Source organism: Athene noctua, chromosome 2, assembly GCF_965140245.1.
Source record: "Athene noctua chromosome 2, bAthNoc1.hap1.1, whole genome shotgun sequence".
NCBI lineage: Eukaryota > Metazoa > Chordata > Aves > Strigiformes > Strigidae > Athene > Athene noctua.
In genome coordinates, this window is record NC_134038.1 from 137,271,657 (window position 1) to 137,285,441 (window position 13,785).

General features: G+C 38.7%; 1 protein-coding gene across 2 annotated transcripts in view; it reads left to right on the top strand.

Annotated features, from left to right (window-relative positions):
- The first annotated feature begins 663 nt into the window (after window positions 1–663).
- ABCB5 (ATP binding cassette subfamily B member 5) overlaps window positions 664–13,785 on the top strand; it is a 34,758-nt gene continuing 21,636 nt past the window's right edge. The window contains exons 1-12 of one of the 2 annotated variants that reach the window (XM_074898050.1): window positions 664–712; window positions 1,749–1,836; window positions 1,958–2,006; window positions 3,047–3,200; window positions 3,652–3,718; window positions 3,945–4,136; window positions 5,340–5,511; window positions 6,540–6,664; window positions 8,699–8,873; window positions 9,835–9,948; window positions 10,796–10,906; window positions 13,282–13,407. In XM_074898050.1, coding sequence (XP_074754151.1) covers window positions 664–712; window positions 1,749–1,836; window positions 1,958–2,006; window positions 3,047–3,200; window positions 3,652–3,718; window positions 3,945–4,136; window positions 5,340–5,511; window positions 6,540–6,664; window positions 8,699–8,873; window positions 9,835–9,948; window positions 10,796–10,906; window positions 13,282–13,407 — 1,422 coding nt within the window. The remainder of the gene's footprint in view (window positions 713–1,748; window positions 1,837–1,957; window positions 2,007–3,046; window positions 3,201–3,651; window positions 3,719–3,944; window positions 4,137–5,339; window positions 5,512–6,539; window positions 6,665–8,698; window positions 8,874–9,834; window positions 9,949–10,795; window positions 10,907–13,281; window positions 13,408–13,785) is intronic. The other variant, XM_074898052.1, reaches the window with a different exon arrangement.

A 13,785-nucleotide genomic window follows, 5' to 3' on the forward strand; every position in this document is an offset into this window, starting at 1 on the left:
GAACGAGGGGTAATGGTTTTAAACTGAAAGAGGGCAGATTTAGATTAGATATGAGGAAGAAATCCTTTCCTGTGAGGGTGGTGAGACACTGGCACAGGTTGCCCAGAGGAGCTGTGGCTGCCCCCTCCCTGGCAGTGTTCAAGGCCAGGTTGGACGGGGCTTTGAGCAACCTGGGCTAGTGGAAGGTGTCCCTGCCCAGGGCAGGGGGGGTGGAACTGGATGGTCTTTAAGGTCCCTTCCAACCCAAACCATTCTGTGATTCTATGATGATTGTTCAGTAAGTTTTAATCAAACATAAGATATTGAGTCAAATCCTCTATTCTGTAATAGCTCATCCACAATAATTTGTATATGAATGATCTAGGGATTTAGCATAAAAGGCTACTAAAACAGTCTACTGAGTTAGGTTCCATGACAATAGTTTGCACTGTTCTTAATATCCCATTAAAAGTAGTTCTTTATCATGCTCTTACGTATTTTCTTTAGTCATAATATTTAAGTAGGACGATGTTGAGACCAAAATGTAATGAGTCATGGAAAAACCCACAAATATTTTAATGTAGACTCTTTAAATATCTACTATTTATAAATGTTTTGCTGCTTTTTAAATGCAGGTTTTGATTAATGTGACTTTATCTTATAAGAATACAACAAAGCAGAACAATGAAGGACTGTTATGAAAATCCCACAGAAAAACACCTCTCTGATGCTGGTAAGCCGCAGGTGTGAAAGCTATGTGTATGTTTGAGGAATGTATTCCACAGCTCCACATCTAATGGTGCATTGTAAGTTTTTCCTGATTGCCATAGTCGTTTTAGAGGAGATAATACAATGAGTTTCCAGTGAACTGAAGCCACTGCCTAGAAAGTGTTTATGCATGAATCATTCCCCCAGGTTCAACAGAATTTATTTACATAGGTAAAACTAGGTGGGTCCTAGCCTGTGCATGAAAATGTTCCTACGATAAGCTCAGTAAGGTGGAAGCCCATTATTGCCTTCAAATGGTTGTCTAAACCAGCCTTTGTAGACTGACTGACATTAAAAACAGTATGTGGAAAATTCTATTCATAGTGAGTCAGGTAAATGTAAATTGAGGGTGACTGGTGTGTGGAACTCTTTTCTCCTGATGTGATTCACAGCTGGCTCCCTACTGTGGTTGCTCATCAGTCTTTTTATGCATTTATTACATCTGATTTTATGCATTTAGAATTATAAGCTTTGTGGAGTAGGATTCCTCTTTTGCATAGCTTTCTAAAACCCCTAGCACAAAGGAAGGGGGACGTGTGGTAACTACTGCCATATAAAGAAATAATGGAGACAGTTATTACAGGCAAAGACATGATTCTTCAGTTAACTCGCATCTATTTCATGTTACCTACAGCAGTTATAACCTTCACTATAAGCAATTCCATTTATTTCTTGGGAGTAGGGTTTCTCCTTGTTTGCATTCAGTTGTGTAGGTGTTTGCAGAATTAATTAGTTTGTGTTTTTAGTCTTTGATAGCCTTTCTGTATAAATATATTTTAATTATAAAAATTAAGTTTGCTTCCATCTCAGAAATGGAGGTGGAAGCTTTTTTTCTGGAGTAGAGAGGAGATGAACTGAAAATAAGTTTCAAGAAAAATTCATGAAGCTGTTCCAAGAACATGAGAAAAAGTAGCTGTTAAGCTCTAAATGCAAAAGAATCAGCAGGGAAAGTTGCAAGAAACTAGTACAAAAGATGGGTAATTAATCTTTCTATTTCACAGAATTTGCAGCCAAGGGATATGACAATCCTTCTTTCCAACATGAAGAAAATCTTGAACAAAGTGACCAGTTAAAGCCCAAGAAAAAAAAGTAGGTGTTCTTTGAACTTAACATATTGGCCTCTGGTGTATTGGATGTATGGGGACGTGGAGTTTAATATGGCTTTGCTAGAAAAAACTCATCTTAATTAGTCTTTTGTATTTTTCTCTAGGAAGGAAAATGAGAAACCAGAAAAACAGATGGTTGGCATTTTTGAATTGGTTTGTATCCAGTTTGATGGTCTGCTTTGTATTTTCTTTTCTTTATTTGTCATTATGAGTTGTTTATGAATTGCAACTAATAAGCAATCAAAAACTGGAGAAGAAGCCTGAGACCTATTGATGCTAGACCTCTTTAAAATTTGGCCTGTTAGGTCAGATTCCCACCTCAGAGTATTGGTTGCACTGACAGCAGTGCAACCTTAGTGCTGTTGGAGGATGAAGCTCACCCCTGCTGAGGCTGATCTGGGCATATATACTGCACAGGCCCTTGCCTTGGCTCTATTTACAAAGTGTTTATCCTGTGTTTGCCATCTGAGGGATCTGCTCTGTGAGAGAACCAGTGGTATGGTTTTGGTCAGTTTTCCATACAACAGCTATTCCCAAATAACTCTTACACATGGACTTGCTTATTCTGGAACAAGAGAAGTTTTATTCTTCTCCAGTTTATTCCATGTCCATTTACACTTTGGAAGAGGGTTAGGACAGTCAGGAATAAAATGTTCTGATTTCAGATTAACCACATCCAGGAATAACTATGGCAGTTTAAATTCACATCCTTCTCTAAACCAAACAAATGTCCGAGGGTAGACAAGCCTTAAGATACAATCTCTGCTGCAGACATTTTCTACTGATAGATATAACCCAGGTGCTGGTCAATAACTCACTCTTGTTTACATTTCAAAGGCATTATCTTAGTAAATATGTAACTTACTGGAACACAAAATGCAATATATTTGTACAGAGAAGATCGTAGCTTAGAAACATGTAGGACATACACTTTGGTTTTTTTCCCTGCTGAATTAAGGAAGAACCATGTGTCCTGCCAATATTCTCTTAGCAGACTTACTGAGTACTGATTTAAAGATGTGTGGGACCTACTACAAAATTCTTATGTCCTCAGTTTACCCCCAGTTGAAGTGAATACTTAGAATAGGTAGGTAGAAATAAAGCATGTGTTGAGTCTGATATATTGTAACAAATATGTGAACTGTCAGGTATAACAATTTTTTTTTTCCTTTTTTTTTTTTATGCTCACATAGTTTCGTTATGCTGATTGGGTGGATGTCCTTTTGATGGTAGTTGGTTTGGTCTCAGCTGCTGCAAATGGTACTGGATTGCCGCTTATGATCATTGTGTTTGGAGAGATGACAAACAGCTTTGTGCTAAGCGGCCTGAATTCAAATGTGTCAGAAGGTATAAAGTTAAAACTAAACTTTTCTACATACCAGTTATGTTTTGATACAGGGGCTGAGATTTTTTTTTTCCCCAGACTAAGCAATGGTGCACATCTAAACAAGTATATGATGAGCAAAATTCATCCTGCTGCAAATGACCCACTTGTTTTAATCAATCTTTAATGGCTAGACCAGGACATAAGCAGTGCATTGTATGGGCTCTTTATGAATGAAAACTTTGGCGAGATAGTAAGGGGCATGACCACCTTCTGTATGTTCAGTTATCAGGCACTAGTTACTAGAAGTTCCTTAAAAATTAACGCGTGTTTGCCAAATGATTTTGTATTTTGCAAAACTTCACTTGCAAAATACAAAATATTCCTAAGCTGATGACCCTAGGTTGCCATGATTTATCTTCTACATATAATACTTCCACAAATATTAAGACTTTTTTTTTTCCTCCCCGACAGATGCTTCAGTAAATAGTTCCAGCTGTCCATCAATTCCAGGCATAGATATAGAAGGTGAAATGACAAAGTAAGAGTCTTTGTAGTTATTCTGTTAACAGAGTATTGGGGGGTTTTCTTCTACTGTGTTATCCCTTTGAGCAGAAGCCAAATGTTTGTCTTCTCAGAAAGGCTTCCTAATGTGTTCAGGCTTCAGGATTTATTTTGATACAGTAAATGAAGTCTAACTGTTGCTTTGTGTGTGAATGACTTTTCTCACAAGATAGGTCATATGGCCTTTTGTTCTCTTATCACAGGTTTGCTTACTATTATGTGGGAATTGGCTGTGCTGTGTTGATCCTGAGCACCATCCAAGTATGGACATTTCTGATTGCTGCTACAAGGCAGACGGCAAGGATCCGGCAGAAGTTCTTTTTTGCAGTGCTTCATCAGGAGATGGCTTGGTTTGATACTACCCAGATAGGAATGCTGAACACCAGACTGACAGAGTGAGGGTTCTGTTCATTTTTTTTATCCTCCTAAGTATGACATTCAAAGAAAACTGACATTTATCGTCTATGGAATAGCCTATAGAGATTTTTAAAAAAACAATTAAAAAAAAACAAAAAAAAACGAAAAAAACCCCACCAACCATCACCCCTACAAAATACACCCCCAGCACCCCCTCCAAAAAAAACCAAAGCAGAAACCCCAAACAAACCCACACCTAAAATGTGAAATATTGCAGCTCTGAGGGAGAAATTAATTATTCTTTTCAGCTTCATTTTTGCACTTTCTATGATATATGCACTGGAAGGGGTTTTGCTATGAAATGCTTGACATTGGCTTTTTGATGTCCATGAAGCACATGGCAGACAGTACTAAATAAACAGTTCTGCTGTCTCCAGCTAGTTTACAAACACTTAAAGCTCTGACACTTTATTGAATGGAAATGAGCTTGCATTTCCAGCCAGCCAGATCTCAGGCTGGACTCTATCCAGTAAAAAAAATCTTTGGAGCTTTTCCATAGACTTAAATAGACATAGGAGTGAGGACTGTATACCCCAAAATGTAATGGGACTATATGCATGAACACAGATTTTTTTTTTTTCTGGACTTTAAGGTAGGTTTGGACAGAGCTGTGTCCTGAAAGGTGTAAGAGAAGCTTAAATGAAACCACTCTCAGCTCTAATATCTGTATGTACTGGGAAGAGAAAATGGGGAAAGAAATTTTTATGAAAAACAGAGGTTCTTCCAAATCATGGTTGTTCTGATAGAATGGAGATAACCCTTGATCTGAGTTTGTAGCCAAAATGAACTTAAAAATGCATCAGAGAGCTGAGCAAAAGGAATCACTTGGAGATGGTCACAGGAGGTGAGGAGGCTGTTTGGCTCTTTCCTTGTATTGCTCCATTGGGATGCTGGATAAGGAAACTAGGTCATTTGTGACCTAGTGACATGGCATAGAAACAGCAGAGAATGTTGGAAAACACAGAAAACGAGTTCTAAAAAATAGGTTTCTGCTGTGTTTTGGCCACACAAGAGACTAATGGTACTGTTCAGTAGCTGTGGTTAGAAATTTCACTGTGCCAGTTAGGAAATGGCAAAGCTTCTGACAGTAGGCCACACAGCATGAAATGGAGGGGGAGGGACATAGAATGAAAGACATTGAAAGCTAACAAATCTTTTTTTATCATTATTATTATTTAAAGTGACATCAACACCATCCATGAAGGCATCGGAGACAAGATCTGTATATTTGTACAGTTTTTTGCCACATTTCTGGCAGGGATTATTATAGGATTCATCTACGGGTGGAAGCTGACACTGGTGATTTTGTCAGTCAGCCCTCTGCTTGCTGCATCAGCAGCAGTTTGGTCAACTGTAAGTGTGTGGGGATTAATAAACAAAGCAAACCAGAAAAGCATTATAACTCTTATGCAGAGGAAAAGGGGAGAGAATGGGAGAAACCTAGTGTGGTTTCTAAGTTGGGAGGTTGGCCCCATGCTTACTCTGATTTCTGCTCCTTCTGTAGCTTTTCTCTGAGGTCCCAAGCATGTACTTGTAGGTCATGTTCCTTCTGTCCACATACTCTGTCCTCATACCTTGTGACAGGAGGGTAATTTGCATCAGAGCATCTTCATCGCACAGTGATTTCCTCATGCAGAGCTCTGGGGAAGCCCAGACACACACCTGTGACCCTAGCCTTTCGCTCTTAACACAAATGCCTTTCAAACTCCTTCCATCTGCACATACACAATACCACATCCCTTGCAAATAACTTACCAAGTTTCATGCTGTGTACAGAGTAGACCCTAGGACATATATACAGCTGCTGCAGACTGCAGTGATATGAATTAGTGAAATATCTGGAGAGGTTTCCCTTTCAGATGAGAAAGCATTTTCCCCTTGTGATCCATTGTAGCTGCATTAATGGGTACAGCTTGTATTCATGAGTGGTTACTCATATATAATACTAGGGGGGGTTTTTTCTACCTGAAGCATTTCAAATAAGCTAGGAAGAACATTAGAAGCTGTAATGTGACTACCTTGCTTACTTTAATGTCTACTGGTGCTCTAGTTTCTTAACACCTCAGACACCCCCCAGGGCAGCTATGGCACACCTCCCTGGCCCTACACACATCATAGAGTAGTTCATAGGCTGTCCTGAGCTTGAGAGGAAAGTGGATCAGTCATGAAGCTCATCTAATGCTTGTGTAGTCTTTCACTGTAAGGAGGACACAATGAGAGAATTAGCTGGATTTTGGGGAAATTCAGGGCACAGAGAGGACTTGACCCCCTCTTTCCTAAAACCTCATATTGTGCCTTGAGCATTGATCATTCTTATTCACCAACACAGTGTGCATAGTCTTTCAGTAGGCTGCAAGAACATCTGTTTTTCAATTTTCCAGCTCCTGGCATCCCTTACTGCTAAAGAGCTGTCTGCTTACGCCAAAGCAGGAGCTGTGGCAGAAGAAATTTTGACAGCAATAAGGACTGTTGTGGCTTTCAATGGACAGCAGAAGGCATTAGCAAAGTAAGTTTTTAAAATAATACTTACATTTAAAATATGGAAAAGGAGTTTGGTTGTGGGCTGGGTTTGTGTTTGTGGGGGTATTTTTGGAGGGGCAGGGGAACGAGATTTACCTTAGTGTCATTTTATCCTTCTATAAGTGGACAGCTCACCTGAAAATAAAGCTGTGTAAATAGACCTAGTCAGTGAATACGGGCTACTTGGTGTTATCACTGCAGCATAGGCTCAAATTTCTCCTCTGATTGAGATCTGGAGTTTAATTTAAAGTGAAAGTGGTGGGAAGGTTATCTTTACCTAGTAGTGAAATGCAGCAAAGCATGTGATTAATTGCTTAACTTCTAGAACATGTTCACTGATGTTCTGATCTTTGATTAATGAGCTTATATTTAAGCTTCACTGGGTAACAGCCTCATGTAAAATCACATCACTGGCTTTTATTACTTTAATGATTTGCAAATAACACTTGTAGATGACCTAATTCAGTCTTAGCCCTAGTCACATGTAAAAGGTGAGGTAAATATGGCAGACTACAAATTTCTTCACGTATGTATTGCATAAACAATAACATTCAGTATACAAATACAGGACATCACCAATACCGTGCAGTTGGGAAAGGCAAACCAAAAAGCCTGATCCATATGATCCATGAATCTATTTTTCAAGGCTCATGTTTGCCCTGGTCTTGTGTGAAATTTCTCAGGTGACATTAGCCCTAGCTCAGGGTCCTACAGCCTGCTCCTGCATTTGTCTGCTTCCAAGGACTGAGCTCTATCTTCTAGCACTTTGTTCTGCTTACTGGGATTTGCCCTGAAGTTGCAACAGTACTAAGACCCTTTCTGTTTACACAGTAAAAAAAAAAAAAAAAAAAAAACCAAACTAAAATGGCCTAGATCTGTTATCCCCCTTCTCCCCATCTTCTTGGTCCCTGCAAAAAACAGTGTCTGAAAATCCAATAGTAGGAGCTGCTTCAAACTACGGTTGGTTGTTTTGGTTTTTTTTGAGGTCTAGAGATAAAATAACTGATACCTTGGTAACTCCATGCCAGTAAGGCCTTTCTTTCCTTTTCTCCATGGTTGATCAGTCAGCCTCTTCCAAGCTCCACCTCCATTTCATGTAAAAAACTCATGCAACTGATGGATTTCCTAGGAACAAATACAGCATTGGTAGCATGTGAGCAATTACGTAGACAAAATTAATGCAAAGTATTTTAAGATTCCTTCCCAGCTGACTGAATTTCATGTCTTCCTGTTATGGGGATGTTTTGTATAGAAAATATGTAGTCGGAAAAAAGTGCAAGCTGTTGAGCATGTCACTGACAAGTAAAAAGATGCACTATTCCTAGGCTATACTTTTCTTAATGAGCTTGAGTAAGTGAAAACTGTTAGCTGGAAGCTATAGATGAATAAATATGAACTATCCTTAAAAGAAGTAAGTCTCGCATTGAACTTGTCAGTCTTCATACTGGTCTTCTGTGTCCACTTGTTTTCTATACTGCCATATTGATCAGTAAACTAACCTAAGGGAAAGATTAATGACTCCCCAGAATGTCCAGTAAGAGAACAGCTTTGGCATCAGAGGGAGATATTGCTTCTATTTGTTTACCTGCCTTCACCCATAGTGCCTAGGGTTGTGGGTTTTTGTTTTGCCTTTTTTAAATGTGAAAGACAAAACCTTGCCTTTCATAGGTAATGTTGATAAAACCTTTTCAAAGTGTCCTTTCAGGACCAATAGAAACAAATGGCTCAAGAGTGGTATGGAGTATTCCATCATGATAATGAAGCCATGATACCAAATTGTTTTCTAAATATGTCTTCCATAGTGGTATGACAATGTTGTCAGCATGTGTCAGAGCAGATTTATTCAAAGGAATTATATCCCTGTCAGTCCTCTGTCAGAAAAACCTCCTGTATTCTCTTTGTGAGACTTCAAACACTTTTATAGCGGAAATCCTTTTAATTAAAAGAAGGGCACTGGGAAATATCAATCAGAATGGCATGTGGTACGTGTCAAATTAATGGTTTCCTTATCCACTTTCAGATATGATGCTAACTTAGAAATAGCTAAAAGTGTTGGAGTGAAAAAATCCATTACCACCAACACATCTCTAGGTGTTTCAGAATTTCTTATCTTTGGAACCTATGCACTTGCATTTTGGTATGGAACCAAGCTCACTGCTGAGGAAGAAAGTTATGACATTGGCCGTGTATTAATTGTAAGTACAGCCATTAAGCTTTGAAAAATGCTCTGTAACATCAAGAAGATAGTTATGTAAGTGGTCTATATAATTATCTCTACTTTCTGCCAAGTGCTTGCTAAATTAGCTGTTAGAGTCACTTGGCATAAAAAAAGTGAAAGGAAGGCATTCATTTTACCTAGCTTTTCATATAACAAGTTTGAACAGGACACCTTGAATTCCCACTCTGATCGACGTAGAGGCAAAAGTATCTGCGCTTTTCTCACTTGTCTTGGACCCTATTGTAGGGCAGAATGAACAACCTAGAGCTGGTGGTTAGGGAGCAAAGTAACCTGGACTGCCAACAAAATCCTAGCTAGATGCTAAGATAAATGAATCCCAATGGTGTGCTGAATGTGTACTGGGAAGCCCTCAATGTCTCATTTAGCTGCAAGGTCTTCTGTGCATTTTGTTGTTGTTTACTTGCAAGCGTTTACTGTACATTACCAGTATGTCTAAGCTGGTAATGGTTTGAAGATATTTAGCTATTTTCTTGCTGTCAAAAGTTTGGTTACATGCTTAACTTTCACACTTAAGTGACTTCTGATGAGTTCTCAGTATGGTTCCTCACAGCATGTCAAGTTAATTGTGTGTTGGTCCCACAGGTGGAATTTGAGTTAAGAAAATCTGGATTAAATTTTGCAAGCCTCTTAACTTTGAGAACATCTGGAAAGCAACAGAGAAAGATATTTGTTCTATTTGTGCATGATAGAAAATGCAAGAACATTAAAAAGAAAAGTCATTCAGGCCACAAAGGCATCTGTCAGTAGTTACCATTCACTCCAGGAAAACGGGGAGTCGACAGGAGCAACTGTGAAATGCACCTTTCACTTTCATATTTAATTTTCCTGGAAAGGGTGTTCTAGAAAGACTTGGGCATTTAACAGTCGGGCACTGGTGGCTCTGTAATCACTGTTAACTACACCTCCCTCTCCCACAGGTGTTCTTCTCTGTGTTCGTTGGAACCTTCTCCCTGGGCCAGGCAGCTCCCAACTTGGAGAGTGTAGCTAATGCACGTGGGGCTGCTTATGAAGTATATCGGATTATCAAGAAGGTAAGTAAGCAGAAAAGAATACTTTTAACTGCACTTAAATTCCACCCCACCCCCTCAATTTTTTCTTTCCTCCAGAGGTGTAACATAAACACTCAAAAGCCCCTCAATCATAATTTCTACAGATGCCTATCACTGAAACCCATAATATTTCCATTCATATCAAGAAAATTGCTGGGAAAATTGGCATGTGTATCTGAGTTTCGTGGATCAGATCTCTCTAATGTTAGACTTGCAACTCCAGAGGGAATGTAGTAAGGCACTATGCTAATTTTTTTAAAATTCAATGTACACACATCTGAGCTGGGTTTTTTTGCGGGGTGGGGGAGTTTGTGAGGAGTGCATTAATAGTGCTATTAAAAGCTATAATAATATAAAGTTGCACTGCTGATGTTGCTATGAAAAAGGGTTTCCACACTGTTATTATCTTGATCGTACTGTGTTATGCAGCAGTTGGATATCTGTGTATATAAAATAGTTTAAACAAGTAGGACTACAAAGTTCATTCAGAAACGGCTGCATCGTTCTTCTTGATGTGAGTATAAAATCATTCCATATGGATTACTGAGGGCCATGTTTTGGCTACAAGATAGTACAGTTGTGTTCTGCAGTTATGGATTTTCTGCTGTGGATTTTGCTGCATTTGAAAAATGTACTATATTTGTCAAAGTAGAATTCACAGTTAGATGTTCCTCTGCATTCATCATCCTTGCGAGTAAAACGCAGCAGCTCAGCGATGGCTTACTGCAGTGTAAACCAGCAGCTAAGAAAGTAGAGAGAACAATGTAGCCATCTGAAATAATGGTTCTAAAAGTGTACTAACCAGCAATATATAAAAACCTCTTTCCAGAAGCGGCTCATAGATAGCAGTTCTAACGAAGGCTACAAACCAGACAAACTCATAGGAGAAATTGAATTCAGAAACATCCATTTCAGTTACCCATCCAGACCTGATGTTAAAGTAAGTGTTCATTTTGGATTAATCTACTGTATGGAAATTCTGCAGCCTATGTCCATATTATTTGTCTAATCTTCTTGTTGTTCTTGAATGCAAAATGCATTCCTATCGTGGGAGATGGGACATTATTTTCTTCCCCCCTAGTAGTGTACAGACAAAGCTCTAGATCTGCTGCCACTGGCTACTTGCTCACCGTTCTCCTCTGCTGGACAAAGCTAAGAACACGTGTTGCTCCTAGTCTGAATTTCTGTGAATAAGAGCTCTGATAAACCAAATAAGATTTTTTTTTTCAAGATCTGTCATTAAAAATTCCAGACATTAGACAGTTAAACCAGGAATTTGCTCTTTCCAGTCCCTTGGTTATTCTGAATTGCTGTGATATCCCATGTGAAAAATGACCTGTGAGAGAGGCTTTACAACAGGATGCCATTAAACGGATTGAAACATATAATCCTAAATATACATTTGGAAGTCAAATGTTATTTTGGGCAGATGTTAAAACTGCTTCTCAACAAATTGATGTCCCTATTCTTTTCCAGTTAAACTTTTCTTAGTACCCTTATTGTGCAGTTCTATATACATCATGTCATGGTGATTATTTTTGTGGTGACACAGTTGGTTTGACCTCTCTATTATATTCAACAGTTTATAATCTTTTTAAGACCTTGATAAAGGTTAAAGGAAAAGGGATTTTGCTGCTGTTATTTGATGAAGAAAAAGGTAGAAAGAGGCTTCAAATGTCAACAATTAAAAGCTGGACATGCCAACTAAGTGGTGAGAATAGGAAAGTTCTTAGCATTGTGGCTATTTCTTCAGATGGCTTGTCCCACCTCAGTCATCTGAGGTCTGTTCCATTGTGCATCAAATCTGCTTCCAGGACACTGGGGCTGCTAAAAGGACAGATACAGAGCTAGGATTTCTGCCTAACTGAAGTCAGGGCAATGCATCTTCTTTCACTCTTGGCTCAGAAATCAGTGACAGCAGATGCTTCATCCTTCTTCCTAAAAATGCTATTTAAACTGATGAGCTATGTTATGGGTCTGAATGCCAAATGGAAGAGAAATAAGAAAATTTTTGTTGTTCTTCCCAAATCTACTGATTCAGCAGCTCTCCCTACTAAGAGTATCAATGTTATTTAATAGAGCCAAAAGGAATCGGCAAAGATGTGTAGAAGTTATCTACAATCTCTAAAGCGATTGATGCAACACAGTGTAATCTCCACTGTCCAGGCTAAACCAAATCAAAGAGATTGAAGGAGTCCAGTTATTGTCAGTTATAATCTTGACAACACCTTGACTGATAGAGGAGAGTTAGAAATAGTCTATTAGGTGGTTGTGACTATTTGCATCTGAAGAAATTATGGTATCTAGAATATAGCTCTTACTTGATAATGCAGGCACCAAGATACCAGCTTCTTGGAGATACAAACTCTGCTGGATGTAACACAGGGAGAAGAGAGCAATATTGCAACTATTTAAATCTCTCATTGCAAAAACACGTGTAGGCAAAATTATAAATCAGCCTTGTATAAACAAGAAGAGTTTCCATAGCAGCCAAATATTTTGGCAACTGCACAGCATTACTCATATATGACACGGACATCTTCTGAGGTAAAATGTTCCTAAATGTGAAAATGGCAACAAAGATATCATTAAGCTGCAACTACTCCCCAGGTTGCTGAGGCTGTTAACAATAAAGATTGGGATTTATTAACGGCTTTCCAGCAGTTACCTTATCAAAACAGCCATTTATATTCTAAAAATAGAAGAAAGCAGGCTTGTTTCTCAACAATAACAGGTCTAAGGTTTAGCACCTTAGAAGTATTTTTCTGTGAGATTCATAACTGTTATGCTATCGTCTAAGCATTGGAAAATGGAGGACAGCAGGAGAACATAAGACCCTGAGCCTTCTGTCAGATCACACAAATTGGAGAAAATGAGCTATCAAGTTTAGAGTACTGTGGCTGTGTCTATATTAGTTGATTTGAATGTGCTGGAGAATTTTCCCAGGCACTGGAATGCAATAGTCTATGCAAGGGAACTCTTAAAATGTTTCTTGGCATGAACTTGGCCTGTTCCAGTTATCAATTCTCAAATAATTCCCAGGCTTTGTTTGGTAGCCAGAAGGATCCAGGGACCGTTCCCAAAAAGCAGGTTGGTAGCCATACTGTTTTGAAGGCTTAATACACTTCACAAGCATAGATGCAGGCTCTTTCATACCAGTGCCCCAGAATATTCCCAGGTACGAGTGCCGTACCTTCAGACTGCACCCCTTACTTGATTATTACTACAGTTACCTTGACAGACTGTTCTCTAATCAAATTTGTCAAAGTAGGATATATTGTTTTGTTTTGTTTCATTTTGTTTTGTTTTTCCCAGATCCTCAAAGGTCTAAACTTGAAAGTTCAAACCGGGAAGACCATTGCTTTAGTTGGTGCCAGTGGCTGTGGAAAAAGCACTACTGTTCAGTTGCTGCAGAGATTCTATGATCCTGTCCAGGGAGAAGTGAGTGCCTGCAAGTGAACTGTAAAAACTGAGAGCTATTCGGATAAGCATAAGTTTGCCGTATTGACAGAACCTTGATTTTTATCTTTATTTTTTATTGAATTTGAGCATAACTCTGCATAGTTCAGCATTTCCACAATTTAAATTTCAAATTAGCTATGTTTTCCTGTTGGCTTGACTTCATTATTCTCTTTCTTGCACTGATGTGCCAGAAGTAGTAAATACCACAAATCCTTGAATAGATGCAAAATCTGAATTTAAAATTATTTTCATCAACAATTGTCTTCTAAGGTTCTGTAAACTTTTCTAAGCAAAAAGTTCTCTGCTGTATTTTGCTTCCTTTTCATTGAACATAAACTAAAACCTGAAGAGAGTTTT